This window comes from Odocoileus virginianus, chromosome 8 (assembly GCF_023699985.2).
Source record: "Odocoileus virginianus isolate 20LAN1187 ecotype Illinois chromosome 8, Ovbor_1.2, whole genome shotgun sequence".
NCBI classification, from domain to species: domain Eukaryota; kingdom Metazoa; phylum Chordata; class Mammalia; order Artiodactyla; family Cervidae; genus Odocoileus; species Odocoileus virginianus.
Genome location: NC_069681.1, coordinates 39,147,023 through 39,170,126, shown reverse-complemented (window position 1 = coordinate 39,170,126; position 23,104 = coordinate 39,147,023). Strand labels below are relative to the sequence as shown.

The 23,104-nt window shown below is 41.5% G+C and overlaps 1 protein-coding gene across 3 annotated transcripts in view; it reads right to left on the bottom strand.

Annotated features, from left to right (window-relative positions):
• The window catches only part of ABCC4 (ATP binding cassette subfamily C member 4 (PEL blood group)), a 187,061-nt gene that overhangs the window by 76,098 nt on the left and 87,859 nt on the right, over positions 1 to 23,104 (bottom strand). For 2 of the 3 annotated variants that reach the window (XM_070471514.1, XM_070471516.1), the window contains 8 exons: positions 20,956 to 21,050; positions 20,645 to 20,731; positions 15,638 to 15,734; positions 13,366 to 13,575; positions 12,042 to 12,182; positions 11,157 to 11,194; positions 10,679 to 10,773; positions 8,783 to 8,929 (listed from right to left, as the gene is read on the bottom strand). In XM_070471514.1, coding sequence (XP_070327615.1) covers positions 8,783 to 8,929; positions 10,679 to 10,773; positions 11,157 to 11,194; positions 12,042 to 12,182; positions 13,366 to 13,575; positions 15,638 to 15,734; positions 20,645 to 20,731; positions 20,956 to 21,050 — 910 coding nt within the window. The remainder of the gene's footprint in view (positions 1 to 8,782; positions 8,930 to 10,678; positions 10,774 to 11,156; positions 11,195 to 12,041; positions 12,183 to 13,365; positions 13,576 to 15,637; positions 15,735 to 20,644; positions 20,732 to 20,955; positions 21,051 to 23,104) is intronic. The other variant, XM_070471515.1, reaches the window with a different exon arrangement.

Below are 23,104 nucleotides of genomic sequence, written 5' to 3'. Positions count from 1 at the left end.
ACCAAATAACAGAAACAAAGTCCACCATATAAAAATATATTACAAACTCAACTTTTGAAAATAAACTATAAAAATTCAGTTTAATATAGACAACAAGTATGAAGGAAAAAATATCTCTAATTCACTTCTAAGTCTGTAAAGTTTCACTGTTGTTTGACATCACAGCATGAAGACATTCAAATATATTCCTGAACCCCCTTTCTTCTATCCACACAACAAATACTTACTAAGCAGCTAAAGTTGCCCAATCCTGGAAGTGGAGGCTTTCACGGAAACACCATATATTCTAGGAGGGCACAGAGCACAAGGCCAAGATAAGAGACAGTCAATACATAATTACCTAAATAATACTTTACTTGTAATTATGATAAGCACTATAAAAATGAGATTGAAAACACAACTGTGAAATAAGCATTGCTGGCTCAATATTACTAATATTTGGATTTTTTCCCATTTTCTTGACGGCAAATAATAATAATGTTTATACTAAAGCTGAGGGGGGGAGCAGGGAAGAAATGGTAACAGAACATGAAGCCTTCAGTTAGCAAATGAGAATCAGGGATTCCCTGGTGGCTGACTGGTAAAGAATCCACCTGCCAATGCAGGAAACATTCCCTGATCTGGGAAGATCCCACATGGCTAGGAGGAACTAAGTCAGAGCAAGCAACCTGGTGGGCGGGCCACAACCATTAAGCTTGGGCTCTCCAGCCCCGGAGCCTGTACAACCTCAGTCCATGCTCTGCAACAAGAGAAGCCCCCACAATGAGGAGCCCATGAACCTCAACTAGAGAAAAGCCCGTGCAGCAATGAAGACCTAGCATGGCCAAAAATAAACAGATAAGTAAATACAACTTTTTTAAAAACAGAAGATGAAAATCAAACTTTGCCTCAGGGCGCCACATATCAATCTGATATTAAATCTTTGAGGGGAAGGACTAGGGTCATAAAGCAGAACGACTCAGAATTTTCAATCCAACAAATTGATATGCTTCTCAATGTTTACTGATGTTGACTCTGACCTCAAAAGAACAATGCCAATGTCTCTTGAAATGAGTACTAAAAAAATGAACTATGTCATAAGACTACTTCGAGGTATTTTCTATCACAAACAGCTACAAAGTTTGAGTAACTATGCGTGTGTGTTGGGGGTGGGGGTGGCAATAGATAGCGCTATTTGAATTACACTTCCTATCCATAGGTTCTTGAATTCAATCAATTATTGGTCAAAAATATTTGGAAAAAAATTCCTGAAGGGAAAACTTGAATTTGCTTGTATAAATTAAAGTATAAGTCATCTAGAAGTGATTTGATGTATACGGGAGGATGCGCATAGGTTATGTAAGGGATACTGGGTATTTTCAGACTTTGCTATCCACAGGGGTTGTGGAACCAACCACCAAAGATGTCAAGGGATAACCGTACTGTCAATTCACACATCCCATGAGATAAGGTCAAATAACTGAGAACACTTTTTCCAGAAACTGGAATAAATCAGTGAAGTCCTGGGGCCATACACTGCCTGGCTGATTTAGCTGAAGGCTGAGACAATACAGATATTAAAATGAAGTATGTATGTATACATACAATCTATGTTTACTATAATATTAGGAAATATTAGTGCAATCAAATAAAATGTCATCCTTATGATTCCCTGAGGTGGTACAGTGGTTAAAAAAACCGGCCTGCAGCGCAGGAGATGAGGGTTCAATCCCTAGGTCAGGAAGATCCCCTAGAGGAGGAAATGGCTCCACACTCCAGTCTTCCTGCCTGGAGAATTCCAGGGACAGAAGGCTACGGTCCATGGGGTTGCAAAGAGTCAGACAGCACTTAGTGAATAAACAACAATGACAATTAGGACTAGCACTCTGATCACAGTTCGAGCTTCTCAAATCTTACTTTTTTTAACATTTTATTGGAGAACTACAGTGGTTTCTCTGTTACTAAGTTATCAATATTTCCATGTATGATTATTACAGACAAAAAAATGAATGAGTAACCAGAACACTAACAGATTAAAAATGTACACTAAAATGGTGCAATATTTACCACGAGTAGACAAGCACTATAACAATCACCTTTATAAAGATTACTGACAAAATAACAATAGCAATCAAATATATGTAACTATGTAACTATTTAAACTCCTAACAAAGGCTTTTATGATACTATTAGCAGTAACACAGCAACTCCCATAAAATATGACTTAATATCACCCTGATAAGAGTTTAAGTACATATAGCCATTGTTATGTGAAAAACATATTTTTAATATGTCACAAGCCAACAGGATTTAATTACCACACCTACTTCAGACTATTAGCTATTTCATTCAAACCTGAAAAAATAATATTTATGTGGCCATTGAGATTCACTATGATTGATGCGATCTTTTGTGTTATTCCCTTTATAGTCACTCGCATTTGTTAAAAAATAACAAGGAAAAATGAAAGGGGAAATGTGTGTTTTTGTTTTGCAACAAAGCTTTTCGGATGATGACTAACCTCTTCCTTTGAAGACAAAAAGCCTCTGTAACTAATGTACATAGAAATATGTTCTTTACAATGTGCATTAAGCAAAGAAAGGAAAGAAAAAGAGGGGGAGAGGGGGGCTGAAGGACTGAAGCCAGAATTCAAAGCAACCTAGGCAAGATTGAGTCCATGAAAGCTGTCAGGAAAGTTGTTATTCTTATTCTCAATTTCTTACAGCTCATCTGCTCTCCAGGAAGAAAACTCGTAGTTTCTTTAAACCATATCCACAACAGATCTCACTTGAAAGGAAACATAGCGAGTGATTTGGCATGAATGGGTGTATTACCAATTTTCCAGCATCACTACTGAATATTTATGTCGTGACGAATGATGACACTGGTGAAATATTTTAACACGAAGCTTTGCCTTGTAAATCGTCTGAATGATGTTGTGTCAAAACAACACCTACCATAAATCACAGGTTTTCGGACCAGTATTTCTTGTTCTAACACGCTACCTGCTCAGCAGAATCACTTGTGCGAACAGGCATAGATTAATGTGCGCTAAGCAGAGCCATCTTACCGCCTAACTTATAGAGCTATAATTTAACAGGCCTATTATCGTCAAGGTAATTTTGACAGTGCTGAAATATTATCCTTGTTAAGAATATGCATTTAGCACAAACCTCAGTGGTCATTTGCACTGAATAAACAGACATGGATCCCTACAATTATTCTTTTCTACCAATGACTCTTTTTCCTAGCAAGGCAGCAGTCTGTTGACAACTGAGTTTATAAATACTATAGCAAGATGGTTATTCTCAATAGTACAAAAAGCTCAGCACGTTGCTTTCAATTTACTTTCCACTACTGCATGAGTTCATCAGCAACTTGAAGTGGAGGCTAATGAGTACCTTTCCAGATTTAAACAACAGCAATCATTCAGACTTTGACCACCCTCCTCCCTCCTTGCACCAAACTCAGTTCCTACAGGACACGCATCCTCGTTCTCAGTATTTAACATGGGTGAAATCTACAGAGCCTCATCTCCCATGCAGTCAAGAAGGAAATACTAATACTTAGGGCAATTCCAGATTTTTTATTATGGAAGATCAAAAAATATGTCTTCTCTTAAACTGTAGTACTACCAGAAGAATAAAAATAACAAAAGAAATTAGCAAATTTTTTACAGTGCATTAGCTCTAATTTAATTTGATCTGTTAAAAAAAAGGATATACATTTGTACTTTTTAAACACTGAACACATATGTGAACTAACACACATACACACACACAGAACACAAAAACCAGTTGTATGAAACAAACAACTAGCCACAACTGACTTTGCATTTTCCTCAGAGAAGATACACAACATCTACTGACACCAGTGGTTCAGGGTCTTAAAGCCAAATTAGCCAACTGAAAGGAAGTCAACAAATATTTATCTGGAATCCATTACACTCAAAGCTCTCAAGCCAAGTGTTTTGCCATAATAATTAGGCAGGAACAACAGGACAACTACCTTCTGATCTTGTCTCCAAATCAAAGGGTGAAACTTCAGATGCTTGATAAAGATAAAATGTTTCTGCTAACTCTGACTGCGTGCATGAAAAGTACTTGGTAATAACATCTTCCAAAGCTCCTGTTTGACTTGGGTCCTACAACTGGCCATATTCTACTCTTTAGGAACGAAAATAAAATCCAGTAAACATGTCGGCAGTGGCCTATTTCAGTTACTAGGGTGAACCATATAAATTAAGAAATCCAAATACCATCTTTGAATGGCTAGTTATTTCAGGACAGCAAAAGAGTTTAATGTTTCAGGCATAATGAACCTCAACAATGCTTTTAAAAACTGTAACACTACAGAATACAGAGCCTCAGGCCATAAAAACAGAATTTCCAAGAAAGGTTTAGTATAAAAACAATCAGATTTTGCAGTAAGGTGCCCCTTACATTATATCTCTGAAATAATGTAGATCATGCTGCCCTCTTGTGCCAGATGTAGAAAATAAAACAAACTTCGTCCGCACAACGGAAACAAAATCTGGGTTTTTAACAGAAATCATCTCTGAATTTCTAAATGACTTACTGTTGACTTGCGATTTGTGTTCCCTGAGTATGAAGATCTGATGCAAGTGAAAGTTGGCTTCAGAGACAGAAGACAAAGGTTGGCTAGGAAGATGTGGACATGACAAATAGTACAGGAACGTGACCCACATGCCCAAAAGGTACTATTCAAATCCAGCTGCAATCGAAAACATGCAAGAAATGTCTGCTCAGGCTCCTGAAAACTTGTAGCTCTTTAGTAAACACACACAGGAATTGGGACTTCCCTGGTGGTCAAGCGGTTAAGAATCCACCTTCCAAAGCAGGGGGGGGCGTGGCTTCGATGCCTGATCGGGGAACTAAGATCCCATGGTACAGCAAAAAAAAAGTTTTTATAAATAGGTACACATTAAAAATAAATAAACATAATCCATTCATTAAAAATACAACCTCAAAAAAAAAACTTAATGAGGCTTCCCTGGTGGCGCAGAGGTTAAGAGTGCGCCTTGCAATGTAGGGGACACTGGTTTGATCCCAGGTCCAGGAAGATCCCACACGCCTCGGAGCTACCAAGCCACGGGCCGAAACTCCTGAGCCCAGGCTTAATCATCTGTGTTCCACAACGTGAGAAGCCACTTCAAAAAGAAGCCTGTGCAACACAAGGAAGAGGAGTCCCCACACGGCATAACTAGAGAAAGCCCACAAGCAGTGACAAAGACCCAGCACAGCCAGAAAATAACGAAATTAATAAAATCAATTTTTTAAAAAATTTAAGAACTAAATAAGTCAACACACAATACCATTACCAACAGGCATCCCAGGTGGTACCAAAAGACTCAGGAGAAGTGGGTTCGATCCATGGGTCAGGGGGTTCCCCTAGAGAAGAGCATGGCAGCCCACTCCAGTATTCCTGCCTGGAGAATCCCATGGACAGAGGAGCCTGGCGGGTTACAGTTCATAGGCTTGCGCAGAGTCGGACAGGACTGAAGCGACTTAGCACTCACACACCATTACCAAAATACATCAAAGGAAGAAAGTGAAACAGAGAGATGGGTGAGATAACGGGAGGTAAAAGGAAGAGAAAAGGGAAAAATGAAACCTAGTTTTGCCATTTTAAGGCCACACACAGACTATAAAACACCAGTAGGCAATGAAGCATCACATTATTTGAACAAAGTAAAGCACGTGCATCAAAACATAGGTTCAAAACAGACAGCAGCCACAGGAACCTGCTGGAATGTTAAACTGTAGGCAGAGAAACCATGCACTTTCGAGGCTGACGCTTTCTTCCTTCATAGAATGCAATAAACACAATGAAAGTAAGTGAACTTGCAACTTTGGTAGAACAACTGGTGTTTTCAACAACTCCCCATGGAACCCTGGTTCTTAGCACCACCAGTGCAGACTCCCCCAGTGTCTAACAAAATTCATCAAGATCTGGGATGAAGCATCAGAATGGAAACGGAACATTTCGAGTGGGCCCACCAATGAATGAATGTAAAAGGCATTGCGACCATCCAGTTCAGGGTCATTAAGAACCTACTGGCACAAGTGGGCTTGGAGACAAGTAGAAACAAGGGAACTCTGGTGAGATGAGTGCAAATCCAGACTGGGGAAGGCGCAGACCCGATGGGCCTCTGTCTGAGTTTCCAACTTCACCATCCCAGGCCCAAAGTCCTTCCTTTCATCACTTTTCTAACTCTGGGAGGCTATCAAGATCCTGAAATCACAGGAAATGTACTGACCCCCTAGGATATCCTGGAGAGAGACACACTTCATGATCCCTATGTGCTACATGGGAAACAGACTCTGGAAATCAAATCACCCACAATTTCATGCTGGGAACTTTGTTGAATTAAACCCAGATATTTAAGGTAACTTAGACGTTGAGGGCCTTCCTGGCAGTCCAGGGGTTGAAACTTTGTCTTCCAACACAGGGGTTGTGGGTTTGATCCCTGATCAGAGAGCCAAGATCCCACGTGCCAAGAAAAAAAATCAAAACATAAGCAAAAAGTTGGGCAAGCCGGTCTCTCTGCTGTAGAAGGGGATTCTTTTTTTTTAATATTATAACTATTAGGGCACACATAATCAATAATCTCAACTATAAAGCATAATTCTTACACATTACTTGTTTTTCCAAAGAAGAAGAAGATAAAACAAGTATAAAAAGTACAAAAAATTTTTATTCAAACAAATTTAAAACTCATCACTTAAAATTTTTCATTAAAAAAAAATTTTACTCTACTAACAAAAGAGTAAATTAAAAAATCTTGGCTCCTAAACCTTTTGGGCAAGGCAGGCCTGTCTTTGCAGTACTATTTGGGCCTCTATTTTCTTGAAGGAATCAGGTCCTGTTAATAGTCACAGGACAGGGAGACAAGACACACCACCTTAGTGTGCCGGCTGCAGTAAGATGAGTGACTTTGAAGATTTACACTTGGGCCTGAACCCTTGAATAATTAATTAACCAGCATCTAGAGCAGCCTACAGGGGCTGTTGATGCTTCCAACATTATGACTGTAATTTTCACATTAACTGAAAAGTGGAGCAACACCACAACCATAACAGCATGGACTCCTCCAATTACTCTGTCTCCACAGCTTTATAATAAGCCGAGATCTGTGTGGGGCTCTGCAGCTCACCATCCTGAGCTCCACCCAGTTCCTGGATGAAACATGTGCTGGACAAATCTACACAAGATGCTGCACGGAACAGCCTCATTTAATCCGCACAACAGTGCCACAGGAAGGGCAGCAGTTATTCCCATTTCACAGGAGACAAAGTGCCCACATAGCATGTGGTCATTGACTAAGAATCATAAGGCCCTGACTTCGATCTAAAGGCTGTGAATGTACTCACCTGCTTAATTCTAACAGTATCAACATTGTGGCACGTGTTAGAACACCAACCCCATTTTCCAGATAAAACTGAGATGAACAGTAACCAACATATAAGTACTAATTAAAATTTGACCATTAGTAACTAGCACCAGGATAGAACCCAGGCAGTTGGCTCCAGAGACCACACTTGAAAACCATGACAGACAATATCCTGCCTTGAGATATGCCTTCTCAATAGATCTACCTTGCCTTGGCCTTGGTCACAAGGCTAGTTGATGGCCAGGCCAAGGCTACTTCTGTCCTCTCTGCAGCCTCCCTCAACAGGTCCTGTCAATCATTACCTGCAAAAACAAAGTCACCTCAGGCCTCAGCACAAGTCTAGTCAACTAGACAGAGTGGACACATCCATTGATGAACTACCTATTCATGGAAACATAGCTCAGGAGGCTACATTCTGAAGTAAGACAGGTCTAAGGCCTCAAGGTGGAGTAAGCAAACACTGGGAAACCTCCCAGGACACTCATACTGAGAAACTTACCACTGAGCATCCACCTGCTACGTACGTAGCACAAAGCTTCTTACATGTTACCAAAACTCCACTATAAGCTATACAGTTATTTTAATTGAAGAGGATATCTACATTAAATTAATCTTGGATGTTAATTATTCATTACCATTTTAGGTAAATCTCATACTCACGGCACAAGCCAAAACTCTATGATCCTAGATATGCATGGGCAATGAAAGAAATAACCACATAGCTTGTCTTGAGTAGAGATTCAGTATAACAAGGTTTGAGTAGAGACCTACCTAAAGTATGTAACACAGCCTATGTTCTAGCAACAAGCACAAAATATGTAAATATATTTGCACTAAATGTGCAGAGTTTCATTTGCCACACAAATCAGCTCTTAAATCATTCTGCAAAGTGAGCATACATTTATATTTCCACACTCATATAAAATTGGAATGAAAGTTTATATGCCCTTATATTCAGATATACCCTGGTGGAAGAAAAATATCAGTAAAGTTTTTTGTAGAAAAGAGAGATTTTCTTCCAAGCAATTCAAGTATCAAAAGGAATCAGGCATTGGCAGGGAATGGATACATGTATATGTGTGGCTGAATTCCTTCACTGTTCACCTGAAATTATCACAACACTGTTAATTGGCTATATCCCAAGACAAAATGTTTTTGGTGTTAAAAAAAAAATAAAAAAAGTAATCGGCAATAAGTACGATAACAAGACATAGTTATGAGTTCCTTCACTATGCACCTGAAATTATCACAACATTGTTAACTGACTATATCCCAATACAAAATGTTTTTGGTGTTAAAAAGAATTAAAACTTTAAAAAAAAAGGAATCGGGTATTAATTAAGTACGATATTAAGACACACTCACTGAAAAATGTGGTGTCTGACCTACCTATTGGATTTCTATCGAAGAACAATACTGGAGCTCTCAAAATGGACTCGAACATCTGGTTGTGCAAAGTTTGTGAAGAACTAACAAGGACGAAGAACACCAAGAGCGATCTGGCGACGCCAAATAGGACAGTAGATGCAGTTAACCCTTAAACAAAGAAACATCATTAAGCCCAAGATCTCTGCCTTTGATTCAAGAATGCTAAGCCATGCCAAGCAGCTTATAAAGATATTATATCCTTACGCCATCAAGAATCTGGATTCTAGAAGAGTTTAACTCATTCATGACATACATTTTAAAAAGAAGAAAACAAAAAACACCGTTTTCCTCTCATTAAATATAAACTTCATGAGGGGGAAAGAAATGAAGTGTAAAATACAATTTCATTCCAGTATTTCCTAATTCAATTATAAGTTTCAATAAAACTCAGAAGAATTTTTAAAAGTTGTTGGTCTTCTCTTCTTCACATTTCAATTCTTAACAATTATAACGTCTCATAATCTAAAATGGTGAAAGGCTTTGGTATCGGCATGTTAATGAATAGGAAACACAAGAAATGATTTACTATCATGTCCTTATAGACAAACCTAAGTAGCTTTAAAGAGTATAAAAATACCACACAAATTTATAAGCAAAAAATCTAACTGAACTGTAGGAAAATATGAATTATAAATATAAATGAACATCAGCATTTAAATTACATTTTGTTAATGATAGAAATGAGTACTGCTATGCATATAAAAATTAGAATACCCTCCCAACATCTTTTGAACTCACAATGCTAAACAGAGGGCGGATAACTTCTGTAATAAATATTCCATTAAGTACTTTATTCCCTTCTGAGGAGACACTTAAATTCTGAAATTTAAATTTCAGTATTTAAATTCTGAAAGCTATTCAAATTCCTGGGTTCCATCAACAGGCATTTGCCTTAGCCCATCATCCTATATGAATATATAACATAAACCCCTCCTTCCTCCTTTAAGTCCCCATACTCCACCAATTCAGAAGGTAAATAGCTAATGGATTTAGAGTTCTTAGCAAGAGATCAACAAAATACATAGAAAATTTCAATGAGTCGGTTCTTACAAAGATAACTCACTCTATCTTTGCAGAAAGCTTGTATATTTCCTGTGTGAATATTTAAAATTTAAAAATTTAGATGAGGATTTCCTTTTAAAAGGATGCAATGCCACGTATATTCCAGGCACTGGTGTGAAAACAAAGAGCTGTGTTGATATTAGTAGGCAAGCCAGATGTTAAATTAATAACACAGTTATGGACATAATAATAATACTGTGATCTCAGGAAAGAAGGAAAAGGAACCCTAATGCCCAGACACTGGATTTCTCCCTGCTTAGTTTCTGCCTTAGGTAATTACTAAAGCCCAAGAGATGAGCAGTGTGGTGAAGGAGAGTTTGCATACCTGCGAGGCAGTACTGCTTTTATTTGGGACCCTGGCTGCCAGAGGATTTCAACCGAGGTCAATAAAAGCCAAGTTTCATTCAGAAAGAATTGGAACAATCTGAACCATAAGGTGGGGATCCGTTTCTAATCCCCTCACACATCCATAAAATGATATAAGATTTAGCTAAAGCAACCTATTAGAATAGACAATAGTCACATATTTCCAGTGGCTGATTTTCTCAATATGCAATCCTGGTTTAACTTCCAAAATCCAGTACAGAGCAAATTAAGAGTCTTCATTCAACCTCTTTTCTTCTGGCAGATTTTTAAAATAATTATTCTAATTAATTCACAAAATAAATGCAACTGGCTCAGAAACTTAATCTGTTAAGACATTACTGAATTACTCCTGGAAGCCCTAGTTGCTCACATGGGCTCATTGTAAGCGACTCAGACTCTCGGATAATAGACCAGATGACTCAACTTTACCTGAGTAAATTCCTAAGTACCAGTTCAGATCGAGCTTCTCGGTTACATTTCCTTGTCCATTAACAGTAACGTTCAGGGCACTCTGTTGATTGGCCCTAGGGAACAGGGAGGAAAAAAAGATTCAACGATAGACACAATTAGGTAAATACAAAAAAAAAAAAAAAAAAAAAATCCTTGATTTAGGAGACATGATTTATGCTGCAAAGTGTTTCCTAGCTCACAGGGCCCCGCGTTTCTCTACCTTAAAAAGATTTCCCTTTGAATCACGACTTTCAGCTCTCTCAACTGTCTGTGAGGAAGCTGCTAAGGACCATGGGAGGGTCACATGCCACCAGCAGGATCTTTACATTTTCTTCAGGGAAACTACATGAGGGTCAGAAGAGGAGGCTGAACAAGCCCCCTCTCCCCCTGACTCTGTGGGAAAGTGAGGTTCGTCGTAGCCTTCACAGCCCTTTGGGTCAGAGCAGGAATCACTCACCAGTATGAAAGCCACCAGTCCTGCAGGGCGTAGGAGACCTGGAGCAGGAAACACAGTCACTCAGACGCTGACGTCACTGAGCCTCACACCCCACCCACCGCTCACAGGATGGGGGACGGGAAGGCTCCAGGACACGGAGACGGTCCTTCCCGCTCAGGTCTGCGCCAAGCCCCACACCCCGATGACCACAGGTCAGGGGAGGGCATGCTACATTTTAATATCTCTAAAAGACATTGTGTATTTCTAGAATCTCTCTGTCACGTACACACAACACTAGCAAGCTTCACTTATTTTGCTATGCATATATAACACTTTTCAATGTAAATCCAAGTGGACTGTAAAACACAGTATTTATATAAATGTCAGGATTCTGCAAAGGATAAAAGCTTGATAGGTACTGTGATGGCCAGTTTTCTGTGTCAGTTTGGCCATACCAGTCTCCACTGGTTCAACAAAACACTAGTTCAGATGTTACTGTGAAGGTATTTTCTGGGTGTGGTTCACAGCCATCATCAGAACTTACAGGAGAGCACCTCTCAACACTGTGGCGGCCTTGTCCAGTCAGACGAAGATCTTAAGAGCAAAATCTGAGGCTTCTTGAAGGAGGAAGAAATTCTGCCTCAAGACAGCAGGGTCAGCTCCTGCCTGAGGTTCCAGCCTGTAGGCCTGCCTTTCTGATTTCAGATTCACTCAGACGGATCCCACAACCTCATGAGCCAATTATTTGAAATAAATCTCTTAATTCACATATTAAAAAAAATAATACAGTAAGGTAAACAAGGTATAAATAGTATTAAAACTATCAACCTTAGGGCACAAATTTAATCAAATAAACAACAGGGTTTTTTCCCATGGAAAAAAATAAAAATAAAAATCCTTACTTACCTGAGCTGCAAGGTTTACTAGAATGAGGAAAATGATGATAAACCAGTGAGCACCGGCTGTAAAGTAATTCTTATAAGCCTTAAAACCAACTTTTCCTTCCGAACGGGTCTCCTCAGTTAGGGTAACCTGTACATTCTCGGTCTTGAAAGGAAAAAAAAGACGAAAATTTGAATAATGAACCCTAAATCAATAATAACCTCCACTGCAAAGCTGTGGTGAAATAGACAACTCATATGCTGGTAGGAGGGCAAGATCCTACAGAGAGAGGAGTGTGGAAAACACTGAGCCAAACCATGCATGCATTTACCCAGCCATGCCAATTCTAGAAATCTATCAGAAATAAGGAAATGTCATCTGCAAAATGTTACTCATTTTCAGGTGCCTTTGCTTAAATAAACAGCATGATTAACAGCGCACGTACAAAATATCTGATTAAAGCATAAATGCAGATGCTTTCTCCAAAATAATACATGAAATGATATATAACCAAAGTATCCATGTAATTTATTTGGGCCCCTCAATGACAACAGAGTGGTTCCCGAGTGTGGAAGGCGAGGACTGAATTCTCGCCAGAATCATCCAGAATCCCGGGTATGGACACTGAGAGTCTGGATGCTGAGAAAACTGCTAGATGATCTTAAAGGAGACTTGTGCATTTGTCTACTTCTGTCTGTAGAATTTAGAATATATTATACAGTCACATGGGCCAAGGGTTTCCAGGGCTCTATGCTGCCTACTGTATATGTGAGATGACAACATATGGTTCTACATCTTGAACAGTAAGGAAGATGGGAACAAATTCCAAAGTGTCTGCTGTGTGTCGCGTGCTTTGCACCTTTGTGACAGAGGTGTCCTGGCACAGACCATCTGATGATGAAGCAAAACAAGACCGTCCATCACCTGCAATGTCAGAATATTCCAACATAAAGCAAAAGCAGCTGATTTAATGGAAGTCATAGCAGGCTAGGAATGAGGGATTCTTCAAGTTAACCATCTGGATGAATAAGGCAAGCCGGGGTCCACCAGAGCACATAAAATTAACTATGGTAACATCAAGAGTTCCGCTGTCAATACCACATATGACACACATGCATGTGTGTCATAGCAGTACAACCAGGACTTGTCTCCATCCTACACCAAGAGGAGAAGCCGAATCAGGCTGGCTCCCTGCATGCTGTTTTAATTCTACCAATGCCACGGAACAAGGTCGTGTAAACTTGCTGTCCTCTTTGGAACAAAGAGATGTCATAAACAGAGCAGACTGAAGGTCCATGAGGCCACCAAGAGCGACAGACCCGGGCGTGCTGCAGGATGAGAAACTCACTTCTTGGCCCTCCGGAGTGGCCTCTTTCAAGGAGGGTCTGGAAGACTGCTGAGACCAAACTGACGACTCGGAAAAGGTGCGATTCCTCAGGGTGGGAGTTCCTGGAACCGGAGATGGTTCAGCCTCCTCATTCTCCTTCTTTAAAAGGGAACCAAAATCTATCCCGGATTTCAGGAACTCAGTGTAAGTCCCCTTTTGCACCATTTTGCCCTAAAACAGCAGTAAAGAATTTGAGAGATTGTAGTTAAGGTGTCTAATCATTTATGATATCTATCTTCTTCGTGAATTGTACCTTCTATCACTAAAAATATGCATCGTTTCATTTCAAACAAATAATTTTAAAAAATTTGACAGGAATGGGTTTTCATTTGATAATACTAACCAACTGTGCGTACATGCATGTTATGCATGCTAAAGCACTTTAATCGTGTCCGACTCTTTGCTACCCTATGGACTGAATAGCCCACCAGGCTCCTCCATCCATGGGATTCTCCAGGCAAGAATACTGGAGTGGGTTGCCGCTTCCTCCTCCAGGGGATCTTTCTCCCTAAGAATCAAACCTGCGTCTCTTGTCTCTTGCATTGGCAGGCAGGCTCTGTACAACTAGCGCCACCTAGGAAACTAATGGTAAATACTAATCAAGAGAAGTAAACTGATACTAAATTATGAAAATGATCCAGAGGTCTGAATTTCTGGTGGACAAATCTAGTTCAGTTCAACTAGAACAGAAGTGAGCACTGTGCTCTCTGCCAAACCCTGTGTAAGGTTTGGGGACGTGAACGAAATGTGTGCTCATGTGTTAAAGATGGAGTCCATTGGGCACTTAGGAAAGCAAGAAATACAGAGTTTGGTGGGACGATCAGCACAGTCTCTTAAGACAACATGGAAAGAAGCCTCATGAGATAAGCAGAAATTTTCAAAAAGTCCACTGGGGAGGATATTCCAGGAAAGAAATCTGTTGACATAGAGGTGGGCACTAGCATACCTGTGTAGGTATGGGTCACTAGACAAGTCTTCGCTGACCACTGCCACATTACCGCATGTCTGACTAGGACAGGGCATGAAGAAACTGACCCTGCACAGAGAACCCGAAAGCTGTGTCTTCATGGTCTTTTAACACCTCCCCACAAACTCAGGAAGTTCGACTGAAAATTCAGTATTCCCCCAGAAAAATTACCTTAGCAAGGAGGTCATAAGACTGGGATGCTCTAATGCCTTGGTATGCCACAATCAAAAATCTAAGCCAGAACCAAAGCACTTAAATCCGAGGATTACATAGGCACTACCCATCACAAGCGGCCCATCTTCCCCAAATTAGGCAACTGCTTAAGCTACAGCCCGTCCACTCTTCTTTGAACACTGTGTGACACATCACTGCAGTGTCCCTCATTTACAAAGTCACATAAAATAAGCTGCAGAAGATTTCTATTCTTTCACCATGTGAAACAAGACTCAGCTGATTCACTCAGTGGTGAAAAAAATATTAGGAAAAATCCCAGGATGCAAAATGAAACAAAGGAGGGTTAAATGAAACAAAGGTTAAGGCAAGTCAGGTGGCCCAGCATCCTGGCAAGGCCCCCCTCTCCAGGAGAAACCCAGTGAAACCTTCGGGTACCATTTGATACTGCAGAACAAGGAAATTATTCAGGATATACTGTATCTTGTCCTTGCCTGGGAGACAAAGTGCATCTACCTCATTTAAGGAAAGTTGCAAACAACTTTCTACTTAGTAAGATGCATACAGAAGCCACTAGAGGCACAAAGACAGCAATTTTACTCAACAACCAAATATTAACAATTCCGGGGGGCAGCCATCCCCTCTCTGCTGTGAGGGAGGAATCAGAACTGTAAGGACAGTCCCCAACTCATCAGGTGTGCTCACCAGTAGACAACCGATCGTTCTGACAGTATTGAGTTGGCCAAAAAGTTCACCTGGTGATGAATATATTCTTCAATAAAGTTCTTGGTGACAATGAAAAATAAGTCTTTTATTGTTGCTTAAAACTGATCAAACTTTTTGGCCAATTCAATACTAAAACTGAGGTTGTATTCTCAAAACAAGTCCCATGTAGGCAGGGCCTTATTCTCCTTCTGCACAGGCTCCCACACATATCAGACACAGAAAGAGATCTGGGGAGTTAAAAAGAAGGAGGCAAAAAACTGAAGGCTAAGAGGGCTTTGCCACAAATCCAAGCAGACTGGCCTGCAGGGCAGCCTGGCCTTCAACACACCGCAGTGCTAGCAATTCCAGAGACTTCTAGAAATTACTTACATCTTTTAATATCAGAATCTGACTTGCAGCTTTTAGGTACTGCAACTGATGAGTCACTAAGATTCTGATCTTCTCATGCAAGGCTTGACAAATACACCTACAAATGGGAAAGGGACAGTATGCAAAAACACATTAGTAGAAGTCAGCCAAACTGCAAGCGTACATTTTTTTTTCCAAGCGTACATTTTGAAAACATAATGAGACAAAGATAAGACAGCAAAGATCTGTAGTTCAAATACCAATATGAATAAAAATACAAATCAGAAATACAAATTGAAAAATCCAACTAGGACTTCAAATTCTTCAGAAACAAGTCTGAATCAAGCGCCACTAAAAAAAAAAATTCTAAAAACCAGTCTAGTGAAACTTATATCAGCTGTTGTTTTTCCTAAAACCGATCTTAACAATTATTTACATATTTCATGATGAAAAACAATGGAGCAATACTGACATTTCAAAAGTTGACTAAATTAAAATACTAATTATTTTATTGTTATGTTGAGAATGCGAGAACAGTGATTGATGTCACATAAATATACATACATTTTCCTTAGTTTCTTAGATGTTGCTTTATGATGTACACATTAACCATCCTAAAAAAGTTAAACATTCTCAGTAACCTTAGCCTACTCCCTCCCATAAACATTTCTTCCTACGCAACATTAGACGGAAAGTGGGGCCTTTTTAGAAAGTGCAAGTGGGGACTTTTTAGTCTCTGCCACATTCCCAGTCCTGTCCAGGAAGTAAATCTTACTTCATTTGCACTGAAAACTCTCTCAATGTGAAAATGAAAAATTACAGGGCCCCGGTGACCATGGGCAAGACTTCAGGCAGGTACTCTGGGAGCCCGAGGCCCTAGCAGAGCAAATCTCAGGAACCTGGGCCAGAGCTCAGCCTGTGGGTGAGTCAGATGGAGAGTCTGGAGGCAGCAGGCTGCAGCTCAGTCCCTCTCATGAGACTGATGACATCAGACAAGCAACTAAACCTCAGTTTCTTCATCTCAGAACATCAATGACAACTCATATCCATGTGTTCTGAAAAATCAAACCACCAATCTACTCAACAAATGTCAGCTTTATTTTCCACTCCTCCCTAACCACGAGCAGTCATGTGCTTTGGACTCAGGACAGAAACATCCTAAGGGGACACTCTGGACAGTGGCTCTGGAATCAGAAGACCGGGGATATAGACACACACACCATCACTTCATTAAAAGTTCAGAAAGACTCATTTTTACCTTCTGATAAGTCTTAGCTCAGCTTTTGTACTAAATATCTTGACCAAGCATATACCCTTTCAGTTTTCAATGCAGTTTTCTGGTAAATTTAAAAATTACCTGCTATTAATCATTTAAGTCAGATGGGCTGGTAGGTCCAAGATGGCACTAACCGAAAGTTTTAAAAGGTTTGCTTCCTGACATTTCATCACAGATGAGGTAAAACAAATAAGTACAATAAAGTGATCAGTTTTGATGGCTAAGAATGTATTCCCAACAAGACTTTTATTCTGAATCTCTAGAGAAATAATCTTCCAAGTTTTTGAGAGTAAAGATTTCTAAGAAATACCATAAAAATTGATTCAGCAATGAATTCTTTAAAATTATTCCTATATGAGGGCTGTGTTAAGAAGGGACAAATCCCATAGCAGAGTAGATCAAATATGAACAAAAAGAGTCCCTATCTTCATTCATTCAATCAACAATCTTTGGTGAAGTACCAGGCACTGTCCCAAATGCCTCTTGCCACAGGTCAAGACAGCAAATAATTCTCTGCACTGCATACAGGGGGACACTGAATGAGTATGGGTACTATAGGGCTGTGATGTGTGCTCTGAAAGCAAGAGGGGCTTGCTGTCTTAGATGGGGAAACAAGGGAGCCCTGAGACTATCTGGGGAAACATCCCTGAAGAACACACAGCAGGTGCTGGGGTCCTGGGACTGAACACGCTGGGCTGAGGTGCCTTCGTGCATTCACAGCACATGAGGGGGGGGGAGGGGGGAGCTCATAAATGGTTAAGTGCACCCACTGAGGGCTGTGGGAAGACAGCGCGGACGCCCCCTAGAGGAACATGAGGGAATGGCAGGGCCCATCTTCCACCTTGTGTCCTGGAGACAGAGGGACCAGTGTGAACAGACAGACAGGGTGAGAAAGGACCCGAAACAGGGCCAGCACAGCTGGACGCCGAGTGGGTGTGGGGAAGAGCTGGAAAGGCTGAGGGGGGCAGAGAGCAAAGAAGCCTGTTCTCTGAGGGCCTGGAGCTGCTTCCTGAACAGGCTGGGGTGGGGGTGGGGTTGTCTGTGAAGGGCTGGAGCAGGAGGGCGAGCTGTGTAGACAGCAGCACAAGAATCCGATCAGAACAGACCTGACGACACAGGAGACAGGGGTCTGGCGATGTGGGGTTGAAACACATCCGGATCCACAGCAGGACACAGCTAGGACTGCATCAGTTCATCTAAGGCCCCTCACCTTCTGTAACTGATAGAACCCACTATGCTCGCAGCATGAAGTTGTAAAACTCATGAACCTTAATCACCTTGGATATAGATTCAAGACTAGAGGAAACTGTTAATGGCAAGTAGAAGTATGATTCACTCGCGTTTAATAGAAAACGCTCCCCATTACTAAGCTTTGACACGACCACCATCTCTCATAGCATATTGTTCCATCCAATTTTCTAACTCGTTGAGAACATCCTCAGTTGCTGCTCAGTGATTTCCTAAATTGCATTCGTGCTCCCTGCCCTAAGTTTCCCCAGAGAATGTGGTTCTGATTAGCAAACAACAATCCAAACAAGCTTGCTTCTATCAAGTGTACATCCAAGGTCATTAAACCCAAGAGCTATTAAAAAACTGCTCCGTTTGAAGGAGAACTTTTGAGAACTTCTGTGACAAGTATAAGAGGAATGGACAGTTTCAACTGCCAATGATTTCAGGAGTGGGAAAGGGGAAACGAAGCTTACAGCACTCACAACCTGTTGCCAAACCCATGACAAGGCACTTCTCTACGGGAAAATTCATCAGGTCACAATCAGGAGATGGTGGGAAAGCCAGATGACACCACACAGCTGGAAGCAATGCCACATGCCCTGCTCTCCTGTTGTGAACAATTTAATGCTTCTTTGCACTTTTTATCATGGTGGTGGTGGTTTAGTCGCTACGTCGTGTCTGACTCTTGCGACCCCACGGACTGTAGCCTGCCAGGCTCCTCTGTCCAAGGGATTCTCCAAGCAAGAATACTGGAGAATACTGGTTGCTGTTTCCTTCTCCAAGCAATCTTCCCAAGCCAGGGATTGAACCCGGGCCTCCTGCATTGCAGGCAGACTCTCTACCTACTGAACTATAAGGGAAGTCCCTTTTTATTGTGGTAAATAAAACATTTCAGTGCATAACATGAAATTTACTACTTTGCCTATGTTTAAGCACATAGCTCAGTGGTATTGAGCCCAATCACGCTGCTGTGTAACCATCACCACCTTCCGTCTCCACAGTGCTTTCATCACCCCAACACTAAGCACAAGCTACACACAGAGTTTGGTGGAACCCGCCCCATGATCCTGCTTAGTGGGTGAGGAATCCCAGGTCCTCGAATCCAGAGCTTGGAGCTCCTCACACGTCTCTCTGTCTCACATCTGCAGACTCTGCTGAAGCCTCTCTACTTTGCAGTTGTGGCTCTGTGTAAATCAATCATTTCCCCTCCAATTCAAATGCGGACACCTGAGAATTTGGTGATAAGGCCTTTGAAGACATAATTGTTCCCTTTAAGGACACTAGGTCTAACCCAATCTGACTTGTATCTCCAGAAGAAAAGGAGCCTCACACAGAGGGGCAGGGCCCATGAACAGAGGAAAGACCACGTGAGGACACAGGAAGGTGGATGCTATCGGAGGCCAAGGAGACAGGTTCCTTAGAGGCAGGAATGAGAGCTGAGCATCCAAATCTCCTTTTTCTGCCCAGTGTGGCTCCTTTCCCTCTCCTGGCTCACTGTCCTCCTTGTAAACTAAGAGGTTTTGTGCAGTAACATCTGTAAGGGCATTTAACTCAGTGCATACAGCAGGGTATTAGTAAGTGCAGCTGGAAGGCTCACTGGCTTTAACAAGGTGAACAGCAGCAAGGGAACTAACTGACCGAGGGGGAGATGCAGAGACTGTTTCAAAAAAGCGAGTGCATGAGGCTTTCAAAGAGGTCAGTCTAAACTCCAGCAGAGGCCTCGGTTAGCATGACTTGGACACATTATACACAGAAAAACATCAGAGTTGTCCTACTTCAGAGGTTCAGTGGCCAAAGAAGAGCAGCAAATTCAACAACAAACAAGAACAACAAATTCCAGAAACACAACATAAGAGTCAGGAGTTCAGCCACATTCTAGATACCTGGTCTCACAATCAAGTTAAACATACATTGTGCATCTAAGTATCAACTCTAGTAAGAATCCATGAAGCAATGTGCAATGCCTGAAGACATTCTGAGGTGCAACAAATCATTCTCAGGTTTTATACCTTATTCAGAATTTCTGAACCTACAGAATAATAAGCATCAACAACAAGGTCTTTCCACAGAAGCCCTATGTCAGTACTGAAAACATCACTTCTAACGTGTCTTTAAAAAAAAAGATGAAGGAAAAGGATTGGCAGCCAAGTACTAGATTACTAGTCCCACTCTCTGATTTAAAAACCGTACATTTTCCTTCTTATTTCTGGGTTCCGGATCCACCCACAGTGTCCAATTATCAACTGCAAGTAGCAGGAGGAAATCAGCCATCTATTCCTCACTCCCTAGGGACAGACTTCACCATCCTCCACACCCTAGAAGCACCTTCTGTATTTTCCTATCTTGACCTCATCATGATCCAAATTTCTCTATGATGGATCTTCTGCGGAATGAAGGGAAGGGAGAAAGGGACACCAGGGCAGAGCCAGCCGAGTCTCTTGAAGCACAAAGGCTTTCCTGAGCTCTTTCCACTGATCTTTCATCGGCTCTAAGAAAGCAGAAGTAATAGGAAACAAACTCACAGTTCGAACAAGTGCCTGCTGACTTCTGCGTCCACTGCGCTGAGCGGATCATCCAGGAGGTAGATGTCTGCATCCTGATACACGGCTCTGGAAAACGTAGAGAGACGTCAGGAAAAAAACACTTCACACTCCCTGGGTCTCATCTCTGAATCACAATGGTGTCCAACAACTCCATGTTCATTCCAGGAGCCCAGGCAAGGGACCACAGCCCTGTTTCACACAGGCCCACCCAGTGAGTGGGGTCTGCGTGCTCATGTCCACTAGGAGTCGCGGAGGAGGAGGGGCAGGATGGCAACTGAAACCCCATTTACCTGGCTAGGTTGACCCGGGCTTTCTGCCCTCCACTCAGTGTGGTTCCCCGGTCTCCTATCATAGTTAGATCTCCATCCTCCAGAAGCTGTAAATCCTACATGGAAACAGAAAAGGGAAAAAAGAAAAAGATTTAAAATGTGTTCTCCTCCTGTCATCCTAACTTTTAGCCTTAGTTCTACATGTATTTTATGAATAGCAATGAGTATATTTCATAATGACTGGATTGTAATCTTGAATATTAAAAAAAACCTGATTTGTTTTCATTCCATAGGTTTTCACTGCATTTATGAATTTGACCGTGATAACAAGGAGGTATTTACTGAGGACCAATTATACTGCAGGCATTGCTCTCGGCACAGTGAATCCAGCAACGAGGAAACAAAGTCCCTAGAGTCTCCTTCCCTGGTAGGAGACAGACGATATGGAAAATTAACCTGTGTGCAAGGACTGAGGATGAGAAGGAAAAGGAAGCCAGCTCAGGGCAACAGAGAGTAAAGGAGAGAAGCGAGTCTACGCTGGGGTCAGGAGGGCACGGCTCTCAGAGTGGGTGTGAGCAGATCAGTCGGAGGTGGGGAGAGGTGCTTACATAGACAGCCTATAACTCAAGCGATGCTGCCATAGCAAGCAGAGTTCAGAGTTTGTTATCCACTAAACCCCTCAGGCATCATCCTAGGACGCACAACGGTACTTTTCTGCAAATGAAGCCGGAGCTTCTCTGTACTTTAGCAAATTTGGGAAGAACAGAAATGGCACAGTGAAACTCCCAGGATAAGCAGCTTTCTGACCTTCTAAGTCTCATCTTCTTCTTCAAAATGTGCTGCAGAAACAAGAGTCACTAAACTCAAGGATGCTGTGAGAACCTAAAGTGTACGAACACCCTCCATAAATGGAAAAAGGACATGGATTGATTATAACTTGCTACTGTTGAATGAGGCTTACTTTCCCATCAAACCAACACTGGGACCCCATTCACTGTGTGGCTCACATGACCACAAGGAGAAGGAGGAGACTGTCTCCACCATCACCCTGATAGCCACAGGCACACACAGGTTCTCTGCTCACTTGAAGCTTAACAGGGTGCATCCAGTGAAAGGCAGCAATTGCTCTGTTGTGAAAATTCATCACTATTTCACTTTAATTCTTTCTTTTGAGCTACAATAAGGCAGTTTAAGATACATTCCCAACCCTGAACATGAACACACGAGCACACACGAGCACACACACACACACACACACACACACACACACACACACACACACACAGAGTCACTGGTGACAGCCCCCATTTTTAACGCCTAGATTTTATGTTGCTTTGGTTTCCTTCACAAAACAGCACCACGCTGTAGCATGGCAATCTCAACCATGCTCTAGAAAAGGCACTTAAATCCACTCTTCCATTTAGCACAGCTAGGCCCCAAGAAACAGGCTCCCTTTGAGGCCAGCAGCAGGACTGCGAGTATGTTGTTGACTCTGCAAACTATTTATGGGCCAGTTACAAATGGGAAAAAGCATTTCACAGGACTTGAAGTAAAATCCAAGTCAGCCTAATTTCCCAGCCACCATTTTCTGATTAGGTAAAAGGGGAAAACGTCTGAGTTCAGCATATAATACAATGCCTCCCACAGACAAGAAGTTTTTATTATTTATTTATTTTTTAACACCAATTCCCAATGAAGAGCAGACACACAAACTACAGGGCAACTAGGAAATGGCTCGCTGGTTTGATGCCGTCAGCCAGGAGCACATGGAGGGCCCTTCAGGGATGCTGGCTTCTTAGTGTAGAAAACAGTACGGAGCAGACTGTTGAGTTTCTATCAGAGGAAGGCTGGATTCCAGAGTCAAAGCAGGAGGACCCTGACTTTCATCACACCTGTAACTCCATTTCGCTGATGGCAGAGCCCTACGATTTCCATTTTAAAGATGATGAAACTGAGGCCTTGTGAGGTTCAGAAAAGAAGCCAAAATCAACATGATTTTTTTCCCTCCTGAACAGAGAAACAAACTCGATCCCGCGCCTTATGACTCCCAAGTCTTGTCGTTTAAGCTCGACCCCTCCAGTTGACCAAACATTATTAGCTTGTTCCCTGAATTGTGTTGTGTAACTTACTATACTGTCACTTTGAATATGGCATCAGCTTAATTCCATGT